Source organism: Sorex araneus, chromosome 1, assembly GCF_027595985.1.
Source record: "Sorex araneus isolate mSorAra2 chromosome 1, mSorAra2.pri, whole genome shotgun sequence".
Taxonomy (NCBI): domain Eukaryota; kingdom Metazoa; phylum Chordata; class Mammalia; order Eulipotyphla; family Soricidae; genus Sorex; species Sorex araneus.
The window spans coordinates 366,976,811-367,004,432 of NC_073302.1; the positions used below are offsets into that span (position 1 = coordinate 366,976,811).

The window sequence follows — 27,622 nt, forward strand, 5'->3', positions numbered from 1 at the left end:
GTGTACTACATGAGACAGAGATCCACTTCAATAGAAAAGTAGAAATCGATGTATTAAAAAAAGTAAGTCATAAGCCAGCTTGCTAATTACCTCAATTTTTACTAAGTACAAAAGTAATTACAGCCACTTTTCTTTTTTCTGGTCAAGTAAGGTAGCTCTTTTTCCTACTTCTTCTTTTTGGGTCACACCTGGCGAAGCACAGGGGTTACTCCTGGCTCATGCACTCAGGAATTACTCCTGGCACTGCTTGGGGGACCATATGGGATGCTGGGAATCAAACCCAGGTTGGCCACGTGCAAGGCAAATGCCCTACCCGCTGGGCTATTGCTCCAACCCCAAGCAAGATAGCTTTTATCTAAACTTATTTAGGAAGATGTGAGGGGAGAGCGAGTAAGCATGTTCAAGAGAGAACATAGGCTTGAAAAACTTTTTTATCTCAGTTAATAAAGAAAAAAAAAGGGGCGAGAATGATAGTACAGCGGGTAGGGTGTTTGCCTTGTCCGTGGCCAACCCCAGTTTGATCCCTGGCACTCCGTATAGTTCCCCAAGCACCGCCTGTAGTGATCCTTGGAGTAAGCCCTGAGTACTACTGGGTGTAGCCCCAAAACAAATAAATATTTAGAAGGCGGTTCAGTGGTAAAATCTTGCATGTGTTAGGCCCTGAATTTGAGCCCTAGCACTGTGAAAAATAAATGAAAATAATTATAAACATATAGAGGAATGTGCATTAAGATATTACAGTATTGACCTGGAGAGGAAGAATGTGATCACTGTATCACTGGCATCCTGTTGTTCATCGTTTTGCTTGAGTGGGCACCAGTAACATCTCCACTAAGACTTGTTACTGTTTTTGGCATATCGAATATGCCACAGGTAGCTTGCCAGGCTCTGCTGTGCAGGCGGGATACTCTTGGTAGCTTGCTGGGCTTTCCAAGAATGTGATATTTAATTTTCATATTTTTGCTTGCCAGTATTTTCTTAAAAAGCTTGCATAAGTACATATTAAATCATTTCTACTTATTAATGATATATATTATGGGGAGGGGGGGTTAGACACACCTGGCTGTGCTCAGGTGTACTCCTGGCTCCGCTCTCAGACATTAATATTGGTGGTATTGGGAGGACCAGACAGTGCAGGTATGGAATAGGAGTCAGTTGTATGCAAGGCAAATAAATGCCTCACCCCCAGGATGATCTCTCCAGCCCATAATTTTATGTATTATTAAGACTATATAGATATCTGAAACTCTGCCCAGATGCTTCAGAGGTATCACAAACTTAACATGGTCAGTTACCTTAACATTAGCACAACAATAAGCAGAAGAGTTTCACCAAGTTTCCCTATAGCAGCGGATTCATCAGTGGTTAGCCAGGAATTCTGTCCTTATTAATTTTCCACATCTCTCTTCTACAGCTGTCATAGACAACCAACCACCAAGTCCTGGTGATTTTATGGTTGAAAACGTGAGCTTCCTCACATTGCTTCCCATCTGGACTGCCTTTGGAAGTTCCTGCCTTTTTATTAACTCTCTCGCTCTGTAGTCAGATGTCTCCTAGTTTTAACATCTCACCGCATGCCTGCCCATGGCTGCCTACAGCCACAGGATCTGCCTCAGCCAACTGGTCCCTGCAGTACATGGGATGATTGTGACATGACCTTTTCTTGTACCTAAGATACTGATTTATGGAGGGAATTTTCTCTCGCTAAGAAGTTTCAGATATTGTAGTAAAACGTTGATGAGTGACAATGTTTCTGAGAAAAAGCAAAGGGACTATTCTCACAGATAGGAGATGACATTGCATCATGCTTATGATTTGCCTTTTCTGAATGGCAAGTGCGAATTCCATGCACCTGCTTACCTTTTCTGAAGAAGCGTCTCTTTAGATCCTCTGTCCATTTCCATGTGCTGGTTTTATTTTGGGGCCAATCGGGCAGTACTTGGGAATCCATATATGGTGTAGAGGATCAAACCGGAGTCAGCCAGAGGCTTGACAAGTGCCTGACCCACCATTCTATCTCTCTGCCCCCACCTGCCTATTTATAGAGCAAGACTGTTTTTGTAATTATTGCTGTTGTCATTGTTGAATTGTATGAATGCTTCATAACACTTTAAATACTAGTCCTGTTGGATTTGTCAGTTGTATATTATTCTCCCATATTGTAAGTTACCTTTTTATTTCTGTGAAAAAAATTTTTTTTTCAGGTCACACCTGGTGATGCACAGGGGTTACTCCTGGCTCTGCACTCAGGAATCACCCCTGGCAGTGCTCAGGGAACCATATGGGATGCTGGGAATCAAACCCAGGTCGGCCTCGTGCAAGGCAAATGCCCTACCTGCTGTGCTATCGCTCCAGCCCCTGAAGATTTTTTTTTACCTTGCATAAGTCTATTAGCAGATACAACCCCATTTTCTAATATTTGCTTTCCACCCCCCCCTTACCGGTAGATTAAAATTTTCAAATAACTGTAAAGTCAAAGTCAGTGACTTTATGGCCTATAATTTTCCTCTAACTTATCTTTCTGGTTTCTTGTCTTTAAAACATTTGAATTGATTTTCATGTATGTATGGTCTTAAGAAGTGGTCTGGCTTCATTCTCTTGCATGTGGGTCCCCAGTTTCCCTGGCACCATTTACAGAAGAGATTTTTCTTTCTACCATTGTATATTCAAAAATAAGGAAAATCTAGTGCACTGTCAGTGAAATATAAATGGATAGTCACAATGGAAATCTGAGTGGTTATGGCATCCAAAATTCACTGTATCATTGTCATCCCATTTGCTCGAGCGGGCACCAGTAACATCTTCATTGTGAGACTTGATGTCACTGTTTTTGGCATATCGAATATGCTATGGGTAGCTTGCCAGGCTCTGCTGTGCGGGCAAGATACTCTCGGTAGCTTGCCAGGCTGTCTGAGAGGGGCGGAGGAATCTAACCCGGGTCGGCCTCATGCAAGGCAAACACCTTACCGGCTGTGCTATTGCTCCAGCCCGGTTATCCAAAATTAAGAACTGAAATGAGTCACTTGCTTATTTCTATTTGTTTATTGTTTATTCCTCTTCCAATATTAGGAAATACACAATCCCATCTCTGGGTGTGGATCCAAGTAATATGAAAACATTAATTCAAAGAGACTCATGCACCCCAATGTTCACTATAGCATTATTTTCAATAGCCAAGATACGGACACAATCCAAGTGCCATGAAAGGGTATATAAAGACAATGTGGTATGTAAAAATAATAGGCTATGACCCAATTAAAAAAAAGAAAGATGGGGCTGGAGAGATAGCACAGCGGGTAGGGCGTTTGCCTTGCACGCGGCCGACCCGGGTTCAAATCCCAGCATCCCATATGGTCCCCTGAGCACGGCCAGGGGTAATTCCTGAGTGCAGAGCCAGGAGTGACCCCTGTGCATCGCCAGGTGTGACCCAAAAAGCAAAAAAAAAAAAAAAAAAAGAAAGATGAAATTTTGCCAAATGTGACAAATCAGATGAACTTAGATGAACCTAGAGGGTATTTTATCTTATAGAATAATCCATATGAAGAAAAACAAATACCACCAAATACGGTAGTGAATGGAAAGAAAGTTCTTTTGTTGACAATCATAATGCAGCATAATATTCAGTCATCAAATAGCAATGCTGTAAACATGAAACCTACAACACTTGGTTTTTAATACACATGAAACCTAGAGAATTGGTTTAAAAGAGATGTTACTTCAATTAAAAAAAAATCAAAGAGGTGCTGTCATTTGATTTTCAATACTATGATTAAAGAAGAGGTAAATCTTAATTCCTCTATCCCAGAACAATATATTGATCAATTTTACTCTCCATTAAATGCAAATCTGTCATAAATCAAGTTGCCATGCATACGTAAATATATTTCTGGGGTTCCTAGTCCCTGGAATTACTCTATTTTTCTTGTATATTCTCCCAAATACCTTTTCCTATTAAAAACCTTTCCACCTTTGGGGCTGGAGCGATAGCACAGCAGGTAGGGCATTTGCCTTGCACGAGGCCGACCTGAGTTCGATTTCCAGCATCCCACATGGTCCCCCGAGCACTGCCAGGAGTAATTCCTGAGTGCAGAGCCAGGAGTTGATCCCTGTGCATCACCGGGTGTGACCCAAAAAAGCAAATAAATTAAAACAAAAAAAACAAAAAAACACCTTTCCACCTTACAAAATTGATTTTTCACTGTTTAACTATTAACTCTTCATTGACACACATCACTGACTAAATGATATTTCTTTTTGGTAAATATAGGATAGATTATATAAAGGTTTCTATCTTTTTTAACAAGGTATTATAACCTCTTGTTCTGAGATCATCAGCTGCACCCCAGTCTTGGAAGGGATACAAAAATGTCTATTACTGTCATTAGAAAGGCCGGGAACAGTAGGAATAATGAAGAAAAATCCATTAGCATGGTGAAAGCAGGTGGTCTGGGGTTAAGTGGAATACTTATTTTTTATTATCAAAGTCCATTCAGATGCATTTCTGTGACAGACAGTATATATTTATGTAGTGTGTATAAGTTATTCAGCATATCATGGTATTAAAACACATAGGCTGAAACTTGCATATTTATGAGATTACTAATTTTAAACAACTCCTTAAATAGAAACTGAACTACTAAAATTAATTTGGGAATATAGGGGGCTTGAGGAAAAGAGTGACAAGAAAAATATACCTGAAAGTGAGGCTCCTTGAGTATGCCAACCAGTTCTGCCACATTTTCATCCACATTCATTAGCGGAGTGATATCTTCAAGAATTTCATTAACTAATTCCAAGTTATTGTCACTGACAGCTTCTAGTTTTGAATCTTCTAGCCTCTCATGAGCCTGCAATATAATTGCATATTAATATATTAATAGCACTGTCTTATATCTGATTGGATTTCACAATTTGGGGTTTTTTAATAAGGAAAACTTAAAGCTTGATTTACTGAAACAAAATTTAATTATTTTAATTAGGAAAAATTTTTAATTAGGAAATATATATATATGAATTTGTAGTATATGTTTCAGGCAGTATAATAAATTTGGCGTCTGTTCCTATCCTAAAAGTCATGAAAAACTCATCTTTACAACTAAACCATGAAAAATCTGAATAGATGGATGACAATTTAAAAAACATATTCTATTCACTATTCAAAAGGATTTCCTAAGAGACTTTCTAGGACTCTAATACTAGGGGACGGGTTTGTGTTTGTGTTTGTGTTTGTGTGTGTGTGTGTGTGTGTGTGTATGTGTGTGCGCGTGCTTTATTAAAATAGGTGATTAAACATGTTAAAATAACTTTACACTATAAGTAAATGAATTGTTTATGTTTTACACCTTAAATTTATAGAAAGCTGTAGTGTAATTTCCAGAAAACTGAAAAAAAATTATCATGCATAATAAAAATAAGAATATAATCATATGAATTCCCATTTAAAAATAACACATAACTTTAGGAATTTTCAGAACTCAAAATATAGGTAAGTTCAATAAAAATAAGTATTCATTTTTTTGAAAAAAGCAAATGCAGTTCCATATTATCAAATTATTGTCAACGAAGTTGGCATTTCTATTCACTTTAAAGGTACAAGTTACTTTCAAGAGGTAAGTGCCAACTTGAATTTAGCTAATAAAAAAATAAATAAAGGAAACACTCAAAATTAACCAGAGAAACAGATGAAATGTCTTGTTTCTTTTTTAAAGACTTTATTAGAAAGCTAACATAAATTAATAAAACATATTTTACCTGTAACAAGTGATTGAAAGAATATGCCATGACTGGCTTTACAGAATACTTGGAGTAGATACAAACATGACCTAAGCTTGATGTCTAATTCTGGGAATCCTTCTTACTACTACAACATAGAAAAACAAACTGCAGAGAAAGAGAAGTTTCTTTTGGAATTTATGGGACTTCAGCTAGTACAGCTCAATCAAGCCTAAGAATTTAGTGATGAAAGTAATAACAGGATGATGATAAGAAAAATAATATTCCCCGAATCAAGGATCAAAATAATTCATTTTGTTTCTACCTTCTTAGATCCAGTTAAGCACGCAGTAGTTGCTAACTAAATATTTCACAAGTCCACAGTCACAAATAAGAATTTGACCTATAATAGAAATAAGACTCAGAGAATAGAGATGATTTCTATTTTCCCTCTTAAAAGTTTTTGGGTTTTGTCCACACTCTGTGGTGCTCAGAGCTTACTCCTGCCTCTGTGTTCAGGGATCACTCCTGGTGGGGCTGTGGGATCGTATGGGATGCTGAGGAATGAATCCAGGTCGGCCGTGTGCAATACAAATACGCTCCCCACTTTACCGTGTCAATGTTACTCTTTCTTGATGTTGTCTCATATGTCTCATTTTCTTCTTCCAACGGCTCCTTCTCCATTACCCTAGACCGCCCTGATTCCTTCCTCAGTTCCCGTCCCTGTGCAGCTCAGCTCCTTTCTGCTGTGCTCTTTAGTGCTGAGTGAAGCTTTCTCCTACTCACTCTTTCTGTGTCTGGACTCTATTCTACTGATTCCCACAATTCAGTGACTCCTCCCCCTCTGCTGCTCTACTATTCAATAGAGAATCAAAAAGCTCTTTTGTGCTGGGGCTTTTCCTAGACTTTCCTCTTTTCCCATCCAAGCAGGTGAATTCTTCCCTTTTTTCATCACTGCCTGGCACAGGCTAGGGGTGAAGGTCTGATATTTGTGCCATCTAGGCAGCAATTTGTGGCTCATGTTTGCTCATTTCAGCAGAGTCTGTAGCTCTGAGTCTGTCACTCTGGCCCGCTGCTGTGAAGGTGCCGCGCTACACTTTCTGCAGGGGCTCCGGCACCAGGAACGGCCAGGCCTGTGTTGTATCCTGACACTCTTGGTTGCTGGTGCCTGACGGGGGCTCTGGGGCTGATGTTCCTCAGGTCTGGGCAGCAAACGGGAACTCTGGTCATGAGTGTACAACTGCAACGGTAGCACCAAGCAGGCAACACCTGTCAGGTGTTATGATCTGCCTGGCTCTGACAGCAACTATTATTTCCAGAGGTGAGTAGACGCGGGAAAAGTCCTGTGGCCTGACAGCAGAGGCCTGGTGAGACCACAGCACCCACTCTGAGCATGGCTGGGACAAACCAGACTGGATCTGAGCACAGTGAGCTTGAGAAGGCTGCCCTGCCTTCCGTGGACTGTGAGGGAGGCCATGTCTTCTTTTTGAGGACTCTGAAAGTGCTTTCAGACTCTGGGCATTCATTCAGGTTATTGGTTACCCCTGAAAAGAGTATGGGGAGGAGCCAGTTTTGTGTAGCCCTGGGCAAGGGAAAATCACTCAGCTCCCTATTGCTTAACCCTTAGCTCAGAAAGGTGGAATGTGTCCTCAGGCTCTTCCTTGTCCAAGGAGGAATCAGAGATCCCTTCTCCTAGCGAGCTCGAAGCATCCTGCTGAGAGGCAGCTCACTGCAGGGCCCAGAATGTCTTGCCAGCCTCAGATCTTGCCTCCTCACCAGGTTTGCTCAGAGCTGCAAATTCGAATTTGCGCATCACTGAGGTGCTGGTTTCAGTTAGCCCTCCCTTCCCCCAGCACCCTCAGCTGATCAGGAATCCTGGGGGGCCTGTGGGTGCTCGCTGCTCTGCCTTCTCCTGCAGTGGGGTCTTGCCCCGGATAAGTTAAATCCCAGCTGCTATTCCTGGTTCCATGGCAAAGTTCTCACACCCCAGAGAAAACTGATGGATCTTCCACTTAACTTCTTTTTAGTGGGGGTCCATATAGGCTTCGCTATGTCATTCAAACTGTTGTCTGAGGGAAAGGCACTCTATGTTCCCTCCCATTAGGGGTCCTGCTGGCTCTGACTCAATCAGGGACTGGTTTAAATGTCAAGGTAGTAATAGCCATATAAAACAAGATAGGGACTCAATCATATAGGATTTCTTCCTTAAATGTTGGATAGAACTTACTTTTGGAGCATCTGAGCTGGAGAGTCTTTGTAGGAAACCTTTAAGCTGCAAATGTCCAATTTTTTAAACTATTGGGCTATTAAGTATTTGTACACGAACTCTAAGGGTCTCTTTAAAGGAACTGCTTAATTATATCTGCAGTGTCATATTTGTCATAAACTTATTAATAAATTTAGGTGGAGCTGTTTGGCGACTCCACCCCGTCGTGCTTAAGAGCTATTTCTAGCGCTGTGCCTGGGGTCCCTCCTGGCAGTGCTCAGCCTCCCCTGTGTGCAGGAATGAGCCCGGGGCCTATGCTCTCAAAGCCTTTCAACCACTGCAACGCCCCTGAAAATAGCTTACTATCCGTGCAAGGTCCACTGGATTTGAAGCGACACTTTGTCACTCTTGATACTGTTAATTCATGTCTAACCAGAAGCAGAGGTTTCTAAACTTATCTGGTTTATATCTCCCTTTAAAAAAACCGAATATCAAATACACCACAGGTAGCTTTCCAGGCTCTGCCATGGGGGCACGATACTCTTGGTAGTTTGCCGGGCTCTCCGAGAGGGGCGGAAGAATCACAATGAGAGACATTACTGGTGCCCGCTCGAACAAATCGAAGAGCAACGGGATGACAGTGACAGTTTAAAAAAATAAAAAGTCAGCATTGTCCCACCGCCCACCCCCCTGAAAATCTCCCTTCTTAAACCATGTGACAGAAAGTGTCCCCCAAGGGGCTGGCGTGATAGCACAGCGGGTAGGGCGTTTGCCTTACATGAGGCAGACTCAGGTTTGATTCCCAGTATCCCATATGGTCCCCTGAGCACCGCCAGGGATAATTCCTGAGTGCAGAGCCAGGATAATTCCTGTGCATCACCGGGTATGACGCAAAAAAAAAAAAAAAAAAAAAAAGTGTTCCCCAGTTGCACCCCAGGCTGCTAGCACCCCTGACTGTTTCAGCACTTCCAGGGGGAGGGAGCAAGATTGCTTCCACTTGGAGTGGGCACTGAGCTATAGATTTACCAACAGTATTAATATATTCAGTTATATGGATTTTTCTATTTTTGTCATTTTCAAATTTATAGTTATTATTTACTCTTGCTTATTTTGAATTTAATTCTCTTCTATATTTTAAAACCATTACTTAGTACATAGTTATTTGTGCATACATTTTCCTCTAAGCATTGCTTTACTTTACTGCACCCCACAAGTTTGACTTGTACTTTTCAGTGACTTCCATTTCCCTGAATTCCAAACTCTTTAAAGCAGTTGAGCTATTAGTTTCTTCTTCCTGTGTTACTGCCTGGAAACTTCCCCTAGATATTTTCTAATGCTCATCTCATTAATTTCTTCTCTCTCAGGGATCCTGTTCTATGCTGCCTGCATCTAATGTCTGAAGAGAGTCTATCCAGTCACCAAATTTTGTTCCTTATTCTAGCTGGCATTATTTGTCACAAAACAAAACACAATTCTACATAAAGACTTGGCTGTAAAAACGTGAAAGTATAAATTCCTAAAAGCAACAACAGAAGCAGTAAACTCTTTGATACTGGTCTTAATGTAATGGTACTCTGGGTCACACTATAAAATCAAGGCGACAAATGCAGAAATTAAAAAAGTGTAATTATATAAAACTAAAAATCTTAGGAAACCATCAACAAAATGAAGAGGCATCTACTAAATGATTACATTGGAGAACATATTTGCAAACCATACGTCTTGTACACAATCAACTAATTTGATACAGCCTGATTAAAAAGTGGCAGAAGATCAGAACAGGCTTTTTATTTCCAAAGAAGACATACTAATAACCAAGAGACACATGGAAAAGATGCAACATCATGTCATCAGGAATTGAAAAATCAAGACCATAATGAAGTCTACATACCTCACACCGACATATTTCATACCTCATCAAAAAGACAAGAAATTAAAATGTGGCAAAGATAGGGGGAAATGGAATCCTGTGGGGAGGTAAATTGGTAGTTACTATGGCAAATAGCACAAAAGTGCCTACAAAATTGAAAAATAGAATGTAACTATAGCATATCACTCAGCAATTCCACTTCTGGGTATTTGTTTGAAGAAGACCAATACATTAATTTGAAAGCAAGGCACTCCTATGTTTCTGGGTATTTGTCTGAAGAAGACCAGTACATTAATTTGAAAGCAAGGCACTCCTATGTTTGCCTCAGTGTTGTAACTATTTAGCATCATCACAATAAAGTCAATGACCTAACTGTCCATTGATGAAGAAAATTCATCTGTTGCTGATTGACAGGGATGCACTCTGAGAAATGTTTATTAGGCCATTTCATCACTGTGTGTAAATCACAGAGTATAAGATCGTAGATTCCTAGATGGTTTAGTCCACTGGAACTATCATTATTTATGTTGCTCATTGTTGATTGAAGTGTTATTAAATGACAAATGAGTTTATATGTGTGAATACAGTCTTTGGGGGGAAGGGTTAGCAGGGAAAGAGGTTTGGACCACACTGGGAGCGCTAACAGTCCCTCCTGATGATGCTTGGGGAACTATGAAATTCTGGGGATTGAATTTAAAGATACCTCATCTCTGTCACTTATAAGTGAAGTGACTTTCACTATATCACTGCCATCTCGTTGTTCGTCAATTTACCCGAGCAGGCAGCAGTAATATCTCTATTACACTCAGCCCTGAGATTTTAGTAGCTTCTCCTTACTCGTCTTTCCCAACAACTGGAGGCTTTTTCAGGGTCAGGGGAATGACACCTATTGTTACTGTTTTTGGCATATTGAATACGCCACAGGTAGCTTGCCAGGTTCTGTCGTGCAGGTAGGATACTCTCGTTAATTTGCGGGGCTCACTGAGAGGTATGTATATATGTTACTGTATTTGGATATGAATATACCACAGGGAGCTTGCCAGGATCTCCCAAGCAGGCAATAGACTCTCAGTAGCTTGTCAGGTTCTCCAAGAGGGAGAACTAGGCTATTAGATGTCTATAAGCTTCCGGGAGCTTGGTTTTATAGTCTCTGGATGTTGGCCGTTGATGGGATTACACGGTGCCCCGGGCAGTCTCTGGGTGTGACTGCCTAGCCACTGGAAAATGGGGGATCTGGGTGGAAAAGGCCCAGTCACAATCCGAGCAGCCTTGGAGATCTCGGGCCCAGGTCCCACACACCTGGGTTCCTCCACCAGCTCCCCATGCATGAGGCTCATCCTAACATGTGGAGAGTGACTCTGAGCATGGCCTTGGCTGGGTTCCAGAGGTCTTCAACTGTCGAGGCTCTGCTCGGGGTGGGGAGGGAAATGCAATCCGTCCCCTCCGAGGGGCCCTGGTGAAGACAGCCAGGCTCAGGGACAAGAGACTGTGGCTCTCTTCCGGGAGCTTGGTTTTATAGTCTGTGGATGTTGGATGTTGATGGGATTATGAGGGGTGTGTGTGTGTGTGTGTGTGTGTGTGTGTATGTGTGTGTGTGTGGAGGGTGGGAGGCAGTCTCTGGGTGTGACTGCCTAGCTACTGGAAAATGTGGAATCTGGGTAGAAGAGACCCAGATCTCAAATTTGAAATAGTCAACATAAACTTGAAAGAAACAACTTTTAAGAATGTACACATATATCCCGGAGAGGCAAAACGGTATAGTAGAAATGGCGTATGTATTTCTATGTTCATTGCAGCACTATTTACAATAGCTAGAATCTGGAAAAAACCAGAGTGCCCCAAAACAGATGACTGGTTAAAGAAACTCTGGTACATCTACACAATGGAATACTATGTAGCTGTCAGAAAATATGAAGTCATGAAATTTGCATATAAATGGATCAACATGGAAAGTATCATGTTGAGTGAAATGAGTCAGAAAGAAAGAGACAGACATAGAAAGATTGCACTCATATGTGGAATATAATGTAACTGAGAAGTACAAGTTGGCAACGATGCAACTTCTGGCAGATATCTCTCTGGACTTAGTTACTAAAATACTAAAATACAGAAACCCAAAACTGAGAGGCCACTAAGTGTGGTCACTCGACCTCATACCTCTTCATCCTCAGCAATGGAAAACAAATTATCTAATGCTTCCTTTTCAGCAGGTCTGACTTTAGGGGAGAGACTCTCCAAACAATAATAGTGAGTTTTGTTGAAATACTGTATGCAATCAAAGTGAAAGTAAAGTGAAATTTATTAGTTACACAGGCGGGGGGGGGGGAGCTAAGGGTGGGGGGGTTGGGGTTGTGGGGGTGCGGGGTGGAGCTATACTGGGATTCTTGGTGGTGGAATATGAGCACTGGTGAAGGGATGGGTATTCAAGCATTGTATAACTGAGATTTAAACCTGAAAACTTTGTAACTTTCCACATGGTGACTCAATAAAAAATTTAAAAAAAGAAAAAGAATGTACACAATTTAATTGTAAGACTAAACTCAAAACTAATCAACATTACTGGCATGAAAACATACAAAGTAATGAAAAAGCATGTAAAAATAGACCCATACACATAAATAGACCCATACATATAAAGGTTATGAATTATAAAATTGATTTCTTAGAGACTAAAATCACACAATGAAGACAATATCCTTGAGGGAAGGAAACAAAATTAGGTGGCATCAGTTGATTGCCTTGAAACAATTTCTATTCTGGAGAGCTCTCAAGAGAATGAACTAAGGCAAAGCCTGGAAAACTTCCTGACTTGAAAAAAAACTCAAAAATATGAGTCCAGAAAGACTATAGCACCTGGAGATTGTGCTAGTGAGATACATGTCATTGGAGCAGCATTTTAAAAACACTAGAAGAAAAAAAAAACCTGCCAATGTGTTCTATATCCAGCAGAAGTGACTTTAGGTAAGTAAATTTTTGACTCAGTTAGTAAAGCTGTTGCAAAGACAAAACAGTAAAATTATTTTTAAGATCTTTGTAAGCTATAAATATGTTATATATCCATTAAATATTGTTATCTAGCTTCTAACCCTAGAGATCAAAGCTCTAAGTTAAATAACCATGGAGACGGGATGTAACAGATGCATTGGCAATAGAAACAGAGAAGCAACAGTTGACATCAAGGAAGGCAAAGATCGATTTAAAAAGTAACATTATTTGCTCAGATAAGCTTTTTAATATAACTTTCAACAGTAATTCTTATTTCAACAGAATCTGGAGCTATTAATCTCAATACAGTACAGTGATTGATATTTATAATAAAAAGCTTGAACCTGAAAGCAAGTCGTATCCAGTATATTTTATTAAAATAAAGAAATATCTAATCATCTTTGGAATGGTTTAGCCAATAAAAATATTTAGCCAATAAAGAATGGCTAAAATAAAAATTTCAGCTGATTTACCACTGAGTAGTTTTGACACGGGGATCAAGTCGACCTTGTAAGTCTGTGAATAACATGACTGGATTATGAATGGAAAAGTTTTCAAAATCATTAGTGAAAGGTATGATTTTTCAGAACTCTTAGAAAAACAAATAATAGGCTGTGGGTAAAAAGTGATAACCAGAGGGGATGAAATCAATACTCCAGAAGAGTATAAAATAAACTGACTGACAGTGTGGCACATGAAGACAAAGGCAGAGAAGACATGTGGCACAGGTTCTCAACAGCAGGGACCACTTGGGGGAATGCTAAAGAGTGAAGAGGCAGGAGGCTGTGAAGTAAGGTTGTTATGCTCTAGTGATGCTTATGAGATTACGATGAAATAGTGCAAGTGAAATAAAACGTAAGTAAAAATGGCTGGAAAGTTATATTTATAACTGAGCTAAGGAGACTGCTATACAGTTTACTATGGAAACAGACTTAAAACAGCTGAGTAATGCAAGAGAAAAGATTTCCTAGATATAGAAAACCAAGACTGCAAATGACAGGCATTTACAGTCTAACATAAAAGAAAATAAATACCTTCCTGTCGCCATACAGAGATATGACCAGTATCTTTCTCACAGGCCCTACTAGGATATTACTGTGACTTGTGATGCCAAAAACAGTAACAAGTCTCACAGTGGAGACGTTACTGTGCCTGCTTGAGCAAATCGATGAGCAACGGGATGACAGTGACAGTGTGATATCCTTAAAATTGTTTATGTCCAAACTAACAGTCATTATGTCTGTATTTAAAGTAACGTGAAAGAATAGACATTTTTTGTGAAAGATACCATTTTAGTATGTGACAAATGTTATTATTTGCTAATACTGATCCAATTCAAAAGATATCTCCCAAATTTTCAAAAATAATATAATTTTGTGTGTGTGGGGGAAATGTACCTTAGCAAGTGACTTTACAATAGGATTCTCCATAATTCCCTTGAGGAAAATCAAGTCGATTTCTTCTGCTCCTGTTGATGAGGGCAGCTCCGTAAGATTATCCAACACTTGCTGCATTGCCGCTGAGAAAAAAGCAACACAGAAAACTTTAAATTCCAAGTCATTAACTATAAAACTATGCAGTCATAAAATAATGCAAATAAAAAGACAATGCTGCCTTTGAAAGTTCACATTTTTAAAAGTTTGTTAAATACTATAGGTTTTAAGTGGCTTTCCATGAATTAGCAGGATTGATTTTCCCCATACAATTTAGGCCATAGTTGATATATTAGATATACTATTTTTTTTTTTTTTTGCTGCTTTTTGGGTCACACCTGGCGATGCACAAGGGTTACTCCTGGATCTGCACTCAGGAATCACCCCTGGCGATGGTCAGGGGACCATATGGGATGCTGGGAATCGAACCTGGGTCAGCGCGTGCAAGGCAAACGCCCTACCCGCTGTGCTATCGCTCCAGCCCCCATATATTATACTTTCAACTTTATATCCTTCTCCCCCACACACATACACACAAATTTTAAGTCATTATACTGATGAAGTAATACAAAATTTTAACTCTTACAGAAAAAGCAGCTACTGAATTAAGCAGATATACTCATTTTTTTAAAAACTCCCCCAAAGCTTCAGATAGGGAACCAGATAGCTTCACTGGTGAATTCTTCAAAATATTCAAGAAAAATTAAAGACAGGACTGCCCAAACTCTTCCAAAACAAAATAGGAAGGAGGTACTACTTCCCAACTATTTTAATACTCTAATACTAAATTCAGAAAAAGAAACTACATCATAGGAAAATGAAAACCAATATCATTAAAAACACACATGTGTAATTCTTTTACTAACACAAAATTTTAGTAAACTAAACCCAGAAAACTTTAGAAAAAAAATAAAACAAAATGAACAGGAGCCAGAACGATAGTATAGTACGTTTGCCTTACATGAGCCCAACCCAGGTTCAATTCCCAGCACCCCATATAGTTCTTCAAGTAATACCATTAGTAATTTTTGAGTGAAGAATCAGGAGTAACCGTGAACACTGTCAGGTGTGACTCCCAGCCCCCCCAGAAAAACACCCTACAATGAACAACTGCAACTTGTCTCAAGAAATGCAAGGGTGGCTGATCAACATATGAAAATAATTTTAGCATTGTATTATTAAAATAAAAACCAAGAGAGTCTCATAATATCTTACTAGACACAGAAAAAGCATTTGACAAAAATCCAACATACTTTTCCAGGAATAGAATATTCTCAAACTGATAAAGGGTACCTATAAAAATTCCACAGCTAATATTTTTAATGGTTAAAAAAAAAGGATGCTTTCCCATATGAAGAGATAAGGAGTTACACTCTTGCACTTGAATGCTGAATATCAATTCAATATTGTTCTTGGAGTTTGCAGGCAATGTCACTGTCAAGAGGGGGTGGGGGGAACAAAACCAAATCTCCAGGTTAGAAAGGAATACATCAACTATTGTTTTGAAAATGACATGATCATGTATGCATGAGCTTGTATCCTACAAAGACACTAACAAAATAAATACTAGAACAGAATTATTAGCAAGGTTGCAAAATACAAGATCAATAAACAAAATTAACTTGACATCTATATGCTATCATCAATAGGCAATCTGAAAGTGAAATTAAGAAAACCATTCCTGGGGCCCTAGAAGTGGCTCAAAGTTCATGCCGGGCACTCAGAGAGCCTGAGTTTGACCCACAGCACTGCACGGCATCCATCTCCTTCCCCGGCACTGGCTGCTCTGCAGGGCCTGAGGAGCACAGTGTGACTGGGCCCAAGTACTGAGCTGTCTGGCCTGCACTGACAATACTACTGAGTATTGTCAGCCTCTCCCCAATTGTTTTTAGTGAAAAAAAAAATTTTTTTTAAAGCCTTTTAAAAGAAAACCATTTCTTTTACAACAGCAACAAGAGCAATAATCAGGAATAAACATAACAAAAAAATTAAAGGATCTATACAATGAAACTATGTAACAAAACACCCATGAATGAATGAAAGAGGACTTATTAATGGAAAGACATCTCATATTCGTGGATTGGAAGTCTTATAAGAGGTATTATTTCACAAACTGATCTAAAGATTTTATGTAATCCCTATCATAATCTGAGCTGCCCTTTAAAATTTGGAAATAGAAAAGTGCAAGAATTTAGACTAGTAATCTTCAAAAGGAAGAAAGCTGAAGACTCATAATTTCAAGATGTACTAAAAAGCTAATGTTTACCAAGAAGCCTGAGATTCCCTAAAGATGGGCTTGTAACTGCAAATGCAGCATGCAAATGTACCTGTGGCATAGAAGAGTCCAGAAATAATTCAAGCACTGATTTTTGAAAAGATTATTTCTGAAATGATTATTTCCAACCAATGATACAGGGACAACAGGATATACGCATTTATAAGTCAGTGGCCCACACCCCTACTTCATTCTGAAATGCAGCCATTTGTTAAAGGTATACTAATATTGCTATTTTATGATCTACTCATTTTAGACATCACCTTGTCATGATCTCAGTTCTACATAAGTCCAAAAAGTAGCTGTCATTAGGCTCCACCCATCCCTTTGTTTCTACATATACCACATATGCAATATTTGTTTTTTGCTTCTTATTTCACTTATCAGGATCCTCTTCAGTTCCATCCAATTTGCACCAAAAGGCAAAACATTTTTTCTTATACTGAGTAGATATGCTCATGGTGTCTACATGCCAAACTTTATCTACTAATGTCAATGGATACTTGGCTTTGAACTGAAAACTTGAAAAAAAAAAGTATCCTCTAGGGCCAGGAATGCAGCTCAGGGGAGCACATGCCACCCTGTACCACCCACCCACAAACATGAAGGATCTCTTTTTAAGTTCTTGCTGGGCTAAAATTTTCACATTGGCTCTTAAATTGATCATGAACTGAGAAAAGAAGGGGTAGTGATTGTGATATGTACCCTTCCTTATTTTGAAGGTATTCATAGGCTCGTACTGATTTGTGATCTTATTAAGTTAAAAAGGAATGAACCTGGCAATGTCCCATGTCTTGGAAAAGAAATCCTGATTATTGAAAAAGCCACTAAGTCAGGTGTGACTGAGTCCCTCCCCATCGGGGAGTTCGGGCTGAGAGGTAGGGCAGCAGGAAAAGCCAAGGTGCCTCGGGGAGCAGGTATCTGGCAGTAACCAGCTGTCCACAGCGCATGTCATGCTGGCCACAGCTGATGGGAGTCGGGTCTTTGTACAACTTATTTTTGTGGAGTGCTTAATCAAGGGCTTTGGGAAGAAATCTGAGGGGGCACTCCTGTCCCACAGCACATGTGACCTCCCTGACCACCCCAGCACATGAGAGAGGAAACTGATACTCAATTGTCCACTCTCTGGGATGCCACATCTGAACCCAGCACCTTACAGATGATGCACAGAGAATTCCAGTTAGAAACTCGGACAAAGTGGAATTGTTCAGGCTATACAAGACAAAAGCTTGGGATGCCACCCTCGCCCAAGATCCCACTTCAGGCTCACGCCCTCTTCCCCGCCATGGGTGAGAGTGGCCGTCCTACCCAACAGATACTGCAAGTACTAGAGGCCCTGATGGAGGACTCTGGGATGGACTGCTGGAAACGGGGTTGCAGCCACAGTGGGTGCCTGCTGTTAGGAGGCCAACCAAGGGCACAAGTAAGAGCTCTCGGCGACAACTCCTGTCAGCCGCTGAAGATCTACTGCTGATTCCTGGTCTCCCCAACCACTGCCAGGGAACACACGTTCTTCCTTCCAGTAAGAAAAGTAAAAAGGTCAAGTGCTTCCCTTGGGATCAGAGGCTTTATGTTTGAAACCAATCCATCCTTCCAGGGGGTGGGTGGGGTGCCTCCTGTAGACCCAGCCAGACTGTGCAGTTCAGGGTTCAAGCCAGTGCTGTGGTCTCTTTGGGGTTGGGGGGGTAGTACAACTTCCAGTCATAAAGAAGGGTAAACATTTTAAAAAGATAAATATTAAATAATTTTCATTAAAAAAAATTCTCAGTGTGTTAGTATAGGCTTTAGACTACAGAGGCCTTAGTTTGCATTGTGCGGTCCCCTGAGAACTGCCAGAAGTGACCCCTGAGCAGAGAGCCAGGAGAGATGGTGCCTGAGCATTGCCAGGTGTGGCCCCCAAACAAAACAAACAAAAAAATGCCTATGAAAGAGCAAGACGCTATCAGTGCCTTAGCTCTCAAACTAGTATCTTGAAATTCTACTTTAGTTATATTGAATCAGAGGGGAAAAGTAAACTTTGCACTTATTTAACAAACATTGACGGGGATTGAGGGACCAGGTGCAATGTGTGTGAGAGATAAGCTATCTTTCCTCAAAAAATTCAATCTAATTGAGTGTGCCCAAAATATGCAATACATAAGGCACAAGGATAAGAACGCTGAAAGATCTGCAGTTGGGTGACAGAGCAGAGTGGCGCGCAGGGGCTCCGCCACCGCTGAGCTACTTCTCAACACCTGTATAAGCGACCAGTCTCTAAGGCTGCTCTCTGTTCTGTGTTACGTAGAGAAATGACAACAGCCACAAGGTGTGGCTGCAAAATAATATGTGAAAAACTGCAAAAATAATTCCTCCTAACTCATTAGTAACAGTGAGGGGAAATATAAAAGCAGTTAAATGGTAACACATTTGTATTGTATAATATTGTGATGTTCATAAAGTTTTACAATTTTCTGTCTATATTAGACATGATACAATATAAAATTGTGTGATATTTGTATTGTATACTGTGTTGCTCATAAAATGGTATAATATCGTGATTCTCATATTACAAAATAAGTGACTAATCTCCTAAAAGTATGTAAATGCTAATTATTTTATCTAGTATTCTGAAGGGCTTGTCTCCTCAGCCATCCTCATTATGACCACTGCTAATTACTTCATGTAACCATGAGAAGCTCATTTTAATATCAGTAACTTAAAGGGTTCCCTAACTTATATAGCATCATTTAAAAAAATTAGGTAGGCAAGATTTTAAAAAATCACTTTAACTTACCACTCTTTACCTTGTTATCTTCAAGTACATTTAGTTCAGAAAGGAAAGCAGTTTTTTAATACTCTATTATGAGACTGTGTCTTGCTGTTGAAACTACAGAATGTGTTGCTATTTTAGCTTTAATAAGCACCTGACCGTTGGAGAGTTCAGGGCATGAGTTCTACCTTTCTTTTTTTGGGGGGGGTTCACACCGGGTGATGCACAGGGGTTACTCCTAGCTCTGCACTCAGGAATGACTCCTAGCAGTGCTCAGGGGGCCATATGGGATGCTGGGAATCGAACCCTGGTCGGCTGCGTGCAAGGCAAATGCCCTACCCGCTGTGCTATTGCTCCAGCCCCGAATTCTGCCTTTCTGAGGCTTCAATGCCATTTTAGTTTAGTCTTCTGTGTTTAACTGTACCCTCATTTGTGAACTTGCATTTTCATTCTGTTTTAGAGGTGGAACTGCTAGGTGACATGTTGAGCATGACGTTTAATTATACGAGAAACCGCTGAACTTGGCACTGTCTGTCCACATATCAACTACCCAAAGCCCGTTGTGGGAATCTCTCAGTATTCCAGTATCAACCTCTGTGCACGCTCCTCTGGGTCAGATCCAACAGGCACAGCTCAAGGATGAGCCCAGAATGCATAAGCAACTAAATTAGGAGTTTGTTTCCAAACCTCCTTCCCTCTGCAATATTCCTGGTACTTTGGGTTCTCCAGGTGCTTTTAATCAATCCTGCAGCCAGAAAACTAGATCTATGCTTCAGCTACTTAGCCATGTGTTACCTACAACTATGCCTACATGATTCAAGCAAAATAACAGCAAGGAGTGGGGGTCCTCCAGCTGCAGATGACCCCCTCCCACCACCACCACTGCCTTGGGGTGTATTAGGCTGCCTTTGGCTACTGAGGCTATTTCACACCGTGCCAAAGAATTTCCTGGGGACTGGGATGCAAGAGAACACTAAAAAGAAAAAAGATTTTTGCATTCTTGATAAGACCTCTTGATCTTTGATTAAAAAAGTTTCAGGAGTTTTCCACTTATTCTTGGATTTTGCCAATTTTTGGATTTTGGGCCTATTCAGGGTATACCAAGGCAAAAAAAAAAAAGTTTAAAAGACAAATACAGCCTGAGAGATAGTTCAAAGGGTTATGTACGTCACATACAAAGTGTGTGGGAGTCCCAAGTTCAATCCCTGCATGGCAAGGTCCCTGAGCACAGTTGGGAGTGCTCCCCCCACCCCACTAAAAGGATAAACTCACCATTAATTCATTGGTACTTAAACCTCTGATTATCTTTACCAACATACCTGTTACTGACTGCAGAGTTTGCAAGCAGCTATTCTTTTATTCTAAGAGCTGTCCAGCTGCATCCAACACAACATTGTGCTACACTTAGCCTCTCCTTACTAGTTATATTTGCCCTTCACTTTGGGATGGTTTAGTGTCTATTTCCTCAAATGTTATTACTGACCCTTTCTTTCCTTCCTGTCTGTCTGGGACTCTCATTACACACACATATTGAAATTGGTGACATCACTCCACTTGTCTCCAAGGTGCTGTTTACTTAACTGTTTTTTAACCCCCCCTTTTTTGAATACTTCAATACCTTTAAATTGATCTTCATGTTTTCTCTGCCTCCTCAACTGTGTTTAGCCTATATGTCCAGTGCATTTTTTTGAACATTGCATTTTTCACACTTAAATTTTTCATCTGTTTCTTCCATTCTAATTTATTTCTCTACTGGCTTCTCTACTTGTTGAGTCTGTTAACATACCGTCTTCACTTATTTGAACATACATAATAGCCAATTTGAAAATTTTGATAAATACAAGATTAAGCCCACTCATGTTAGTATGCATTGACCATTTTTCCTAATTATCAATGAATTAGACTTTTTTGGTTTTCCTTTTTTTCTTTTTGGAGGGTGTTGGGAACTGGACCACATCAGCAGTCCTCCTAACTCTGTGCTCAGAAATCATGCCTGATGGTTCTCAGTGGACCATATATGAAGCTGGGGAGAGAATTGGCCTAACATGCACAAGGCAAGAGCCTTTTAACCCTGAAACTGCCCCAATTTTTTTTTATGCTTATCAGTTTTGGGGTGAAAATTTAATCTTTAACATAGTATAGTAGCTCTAGATTCATTTAATTTCCCAGAATTGCTGGGTATTTTTTAGTAATTAACAGCTCAAGCCCAATTTAGTAACTGCACTTGAACCGCAGAATCTGTTTTCCACATGGTATGCAGCTGAAACATCTCTGTTCAGTTTTGTTTGTTTTGTTTTTGGGTCATACTTAGTGGTGCGATTGTTCCCAGTGGTGTTCCGGAGAGCATGAAGTGCCAGGCATCTAACCTGGGCATCCTACAAGCAAAATACTAGCATTTTAGCTCCTATGCTAGTTTTAAAATTCTTTTGCTCTTATTTTTAGCATTGTCTAGGGGTGGTGTATGTGTCTATACAACAGTCAATGACTTGGGCAAATATCTCAAGAGTGTATGACATCTGTGTCCTAATAGTTGACTTGAATGTAGTCTGGGGAATGCATTGAAGGCTGCATCCAGCTCTCCAGACCCCATAGGTTTGAACTTGATGGAAGGCGCTCAGGCTCTCAGCTCTCCTTTCCACTTTGCTTTTTTTGGGGGGTCACACCCGGCGATGCACAGGGCTGACTCCTGGCTCTGCACTCTGGAATATCCCCTGGCAGTGCTCGGGGGACCATATGGGATGCTGGGAATCGAACCTGGGTCGGCTGCATGCAAGGCAAACGCCCTACCTGCTATACTATTGCTCCAGCCCCTCTCCTTTCCACTTCTACCAAGTAATCAAGCAGAGCTGTAGGGACACCTGTAGGGATGTGTTTCAGCCTTTCTATTGCTCTCTCAAATCTAATGCTGTTCCTATGAACCTTCTACTAATCCACTGCTTATTTTCAACCAAATCTACCATTTCCCTCAGAAAACCATGGGTTGGATTTTTGTTGTTTTTGTAACATTTCTCACACTTCTGAATTGTTCCCCTCCACCCCCAATTCTTTGAAGTAAAGCCTCTACTTTTCTCAGTCAAGCTGAGCAGGGAAGCCTGGGGAAGTGCCCTGCCCAGCAAGGCGGCTAAGGACTCCCACCTTCTTACCCGAGACTATAATAGCTCAGTATGAGCCATGCCTTTGCTCAACTTCCAGCACCCTAATGTTTTCTAACCATTCTCCCTCCCTCTCACTCTCCACTTGCTTTGTCTCCCCATAGACAATCTCCTTAATAGAAAACTTTGTCCCCTAAACATCCCCTGCTTGATGTATTAGTCTCTACTTGTTTTCAGGGACTTCTCTTCTTGTGAACCACTTTCAGTCTCTGATATTCAACAATACCTTCTAGCAACTTTAGCAAACACATTTTAAATTATAATACTAATATTTATGGTAAAAATTACAATGAATTTGAAACTCATTCATTACTATTTGATTTTCATCCCATAAATCATATTTTCCCCAAACATTTTTGCCATAACTAAAATCTCTATAGAAATTTCTAAACGAACAGAGCCATCAGGACAATGTGGTAATAGATTGAAATTCTTCTTATTCACAAACACAATGAAAACTGTAGTTCCTACACATAGCTCCAGGGTATCTGGTTTGATATTATTAACAATTAAGATCTGTAATGATTCTTCATAAATAGTGATGAGGTTAAAGGGTGTTTCTTACTCTCCGGTAATACTACCTTACTCTCACAATTGAAACTGATACAATAGAAAATCTTTTCTATTATACTATGATGAACAGTTTCATAGTGGTATTACTTTAAGGAGTCCCATTCATAAGAGTTCTTCATAGATTTCCCCTTCTGTAAACACACCTACACATGCTAATTCAACCCAAACCATCAGGTGTTATCAGAGTTCACAGATGTCTTAAATCTCTCACTTGCTGCAACGCCTCCATCATTGACTCAGGATTGCATTCCACACCAGATATGCAAATTATTTTATTTTAATTTCTAAAATTATCTAATTTTAAAATTAGTTGGCCTACCTAAATTAGTCTCTTCAATATTCAATTTTGGAGAGTCTAACTTAATGAACCCTCAGAATTGTTTTTGAAGCCACCACTGCAATTAAGTAAGATCTACTATATGTGTAGAGATAATGTAAATGTAAATAATATAATAACATAATGTAAAATAATATCATTTATTCTTCTATTTTAGTTTCTAAAAATTGTGAGCTGAACAGAGGTACTATTTTTATCTGTAGATAACAAAGACAGGATCTCAAGATGCTAAGACGGGCCAGAGGTAGATCATAGGAGGAACAAACTTTAATAAGACTAGCATGAATAACTGACCCCCAATGCTTCTCATTTACTTTGGCAGTAACTGTAACTTTTACACAGTGTTTCCCATGAAATATACTTCAATAGAACCATTTCAACATTTTCTTTGAACAGAAAGAAGAAAACTGTCGAAAAGAGTGGAGGATATAATGAAATATTGTGAACTACTTTATAAAGCAAAAAAAAAATTAATTAAAAATAAAAAGACTGGAGGATGGAAAATCAGAATATCTGCAAGCGACTGGCCAAGGTCATTAGGGCAAGATAAACTCAGTTCTACCATCCAAGTCTTACATCTCAAAAGGTGGCAGATATGACGGAAAATCACAAAACAATCTAGTTAGGTCAGTGAAGACAGTACCAGGAATAAGAAAAGTAGTTTCTTGTCCCAGTCCACAGACAGTATGACTTGGTCATGACTGTAGCCTGAAGAAGCAGACACAAATTTCTAAAAGGTCAACACTAGCCACTTCTCAATATACCTGTCACCATGCCAAGTATTGGGACCTGGGAAAGGAATCAGAAATATCCCTGAGAGAATTGAAAGCCATTGCCAAGTTCAGTAAGATGGAAGAAATGTCGAGTGCAATAATGATTTGTTTAGGAGCAAATGAGTGAAATAAATGCCTGCAAGAATAATTATGACCCAAAAAAACCCCTTAAGCCCCCACCCCCATATAACCCAACAAATCCCTGCAAAGTTAATGATCATAAAAGGCTGATAAAAATGATCTGCAGTCAGGTGGGTCCAGGGAAGCTGCTGCTTGCTGTATGCTACCTATAACAGAAGATTAAGACAATTATTCTTATACCTTATCATCACTTTCTCCCTGAGGTGTGAATGTTTTACTTATATATATTTATGCATATAAAGAGATACATCTTTCTATTGCTTCTCCAGCAGAGCTTACAGGTCAAAGGGTCACTTCTAATGATTAGCAACTCAATGGTACAGGCATTCTCGCTTATTACCAGGATGGCACCACTGTGCTGCTTGGCCTCTGAGTGCTACAGACCACCAGGACCACCTAGACCACGTAGGAGGAAGGGGAGTGTGGCAAGGGAAATGAACGAACTAAATGTCCTAGCTACCACGCATCCTCCCGCTCATCTTTCTCTCATATTCATTGCTTAAAGTAATCTTTTGTGGTTAAAAGCAATTATCAATATGAAAAAATACTGCAGGAATAATAACAGAACTTGATTTTAATTATGCCATTATACGTTATGTAATAAAATAATTATAATGGTTAAGTGAAGACATGGTCTAAAGGGAATACTGTATTCATAATTTTGCTCATTTTTACAATTGTTTAAAAAATAAAATATATCTGGCAAAACAAGGGGAAATAATGGTATTGCAGCATTTAATAGCATATCATGTATGCATTGTTTCTCTTTATTAAATTAGAACCTCTCAAAAAAACAGAGTTCTCTTTTCTGTAATACCACCCAATGCAGTCAGTGCCTTGTACACAATAGGTACTCAACAAATATTAGTAAATACTTATGTGCAGTATGATTGATCATCTTTATTGCTTCTTTCTTATTATGTAAGTTTTCAACTGGAATTAGGGATGAAATTTTGTGCATTCAATAATTTGCAGATATTAAATAAAGTATAAAGTCACCATGGGACTAACTTTCATTTGTAATAGAACCAGTATACTCAAGGAGTTAATTCACTTCTTAATTCTACCACTCAGAGAAAAATTCAAAATGAAACAAAGTATGGTTGGCTTAAGTGGCTCAGAGAACAATATTCTGGAAGAGAAAGGTGAAGTGTGCTCATCATCACAGATTCTTTCACCCAAGGCATAATTTAAAATTAAAACCAACAATGGTTTTCCAGAAGAAATGTTTTCCTAATGAAGTCCAAAGATTTGAAGTGTTTGGATTTAACAAAATCATGTACAACCCTGAAAAGCAGAGAGAAAGACAGAAAGACAGAAAGAAAGGGGGAGAGAAAACACAAATGCAAAGTGAATAATTTCATCTAAGAGGGTAAAATATCAATATCCATATAAATACAAGTTGAAACCAATCATTCTTGTTCTCATGCAAAAGTCCTCTAAATTGCCTACAATTTGTCTTTTTGCTCTGAAAGGTATAAAGTTACAGAGATGGGCAGATTAAGAAAACCTGATTTTAGAAGCTGTTGCTGTCACTGTCATCCAGTTGCTCATCGATTTGTTCGAGCGGGCACCAGTAACGTCTCTCATTGTGAGACTGATTTGTTACTGTTTTTGGCATATCGAATACGCTATGGGTAGTTTGCCGTGCAGGCGAGATACTCTCAGTAGCTTGCCAGGCTCTCCAAGAGGGGCGGAGGAATCGAACACGGGTCGGCCACGTGAAAGGCGAATGCCTTACCACTGTGCTTAAGTGGCTCCTATAAAACATGAAATAACTGACAGGCAACACAAAGAAATCAGCTTCTAAATAAGCTGTGGGGAAAGCAGAGATGACTTTACTTACAGGACGAAATATTCCAAAGGTTCAGAATTGAGCAGCACAAGGTACTGAAGGGAGAGGGGAACTGTTAGCAGGAGACTCTGACAAGCAAGTCAGCATTCAGAAACTGATCCATGCATGAACACATCTACCGTCACTGGTCCTATGTTTTAATTTTCTTGGATTTAATCATTATTTGTTTACTTTTCCCATAATATTTCCATCCTTCCCTCTTTGTAGGATAACTGCCTGCCCTTATCCTCAAACACACAGGACTGAACCAGAGTTGTTTATGATAAAAATGCATTTCTCCACAAAAAACTAACAACGTGCATGGAAAATAGAATCATCTCACTATAACAGCATGAATGCCATGACGGTGCCTCTACCTACTTCTCCCTCTTGACTACCAGAAGCCTTTGGTCCTATGTTACCTTCCAGATATTGGTGAAAAGTCTTCTCTAAACACTTAAGAGAAAAGACATTCTTCAAGGTCAGTCTTTGCCCCAGAACAATCTAGTCAGTTGGCTACAGAAAAGCTCAACCCGGGATGAGCACTTGAACTATTTCATCCTCCGCTCTCAGCAATGAGCTGATAATCTTGGGAAATGAGAGAGCTGAGCAAAGCCTAAAACATGAAAGACTGGAGATTGGAACAAACAAACAGGTAGAATTTACTTGGGATAATGCAACTATTCAGGAAGAATAAAGGTAATTCAAATTCTTCAAGAAATAAGAGAATATTGTATTCATGAAACTAGAATAAGACTGCTATAAAAGAGGGGCATTCCAAGGAAAACAAAAGAGCTCTGGACAAAAATAAATATGCAGGAGAAAGACAAGAATGCAGTGGAAATTGTGTTAAATTTGGGAGAGCCACAAAAAGTGGAAAATACAGAAGTGAAAAATATCAGAAGAGATTTAGAGATCCTTATGGAAGACAGATAAATATTAATGAAATATTTAATGTTCTTTAGAGCAGAAAGCTCAAAGTTGCTAGGGTAGGGAGATCATAGCAAAAGAGATGAAAATATTCATACCAAGAAATATCATTGAAATTTTTCAGAATACTACAGGTAAAGGTGTGTGTTTGTGAGTATGTGAGTGTGTGTGTGTGAGTGTGCATGTGTGCGTGTGTGTGTGTATGTGTGTGGTGGTGGGGGCCCCCACTCATGTAAAGAATGAGCAACTGAAGTGCTTTTGAACTTTTTGACAATGACATCTAAAGATAGAAGATGGGTAAATGGTGCCTTTAGGAACATTTATAGCTAAACTTCTTTATCCTGGCAAATTTTCATCACCGTGGTGACAGCAGAAAATAATTTTCAGGTTTACTTATAAGGTTTTATAAAATTGACCTATCACAAATACCTTTTATGAGAGGAAGGAAGGAAGGAAGGAAGGAAGGAAGGAAGGAAGGAAGGAAGGAAGGAAGGAAGGAAGGAAGGAAGGGAAGGAGGGAGGGAGGGATCGAGGGAAGGAGGGAGGGAGGGAGGAAGAAAGGGCGTGTTGCCCTCTGCATATAAAATGGCAAACAAAAGAGACATAGGAAAGTGATGAGAAATGAGAATTGGAAGGTCCAACCCAGAAGAAA

At 39.7% G+C, this 27,622-nt stretch overlaps 1 protein-coding gene across 5 annotated transcripts in view; it reads right to left on the reverse strand.

The window, feature by feature from the left end:
• Window positions 1–27,622, reverse strand: part of PALS2 (protein associated with LIN7 2, MAGUK p55 family member) — a 94,716-nt gene that overhangs the window by 39,311 nt on the left and 27,783 nt on the right. For all 5 annotated transcript variants that reach the window (XM_055130928.1, XM_055130920.1, XM_055130952.1 and 2 more), the window contains 2 exons: window positions 14,171–14,292; window positions 4,695–4,847 (listed from right to left, as the gene is read on the reverse strand). In XM_055130928.1, the coding sequence (XP_054986903.1) occupies window positions 4,695–4,847; window positions 14,171–14,287 (270 nt within the window). In that variant the 5' untranslated portion in view covers window positions 14,288–14,292. The remainder of the gene's footprint in view (window positions 1–4,694; window positions 4,848–14,170; window positions 14,293–27,622) is intronic.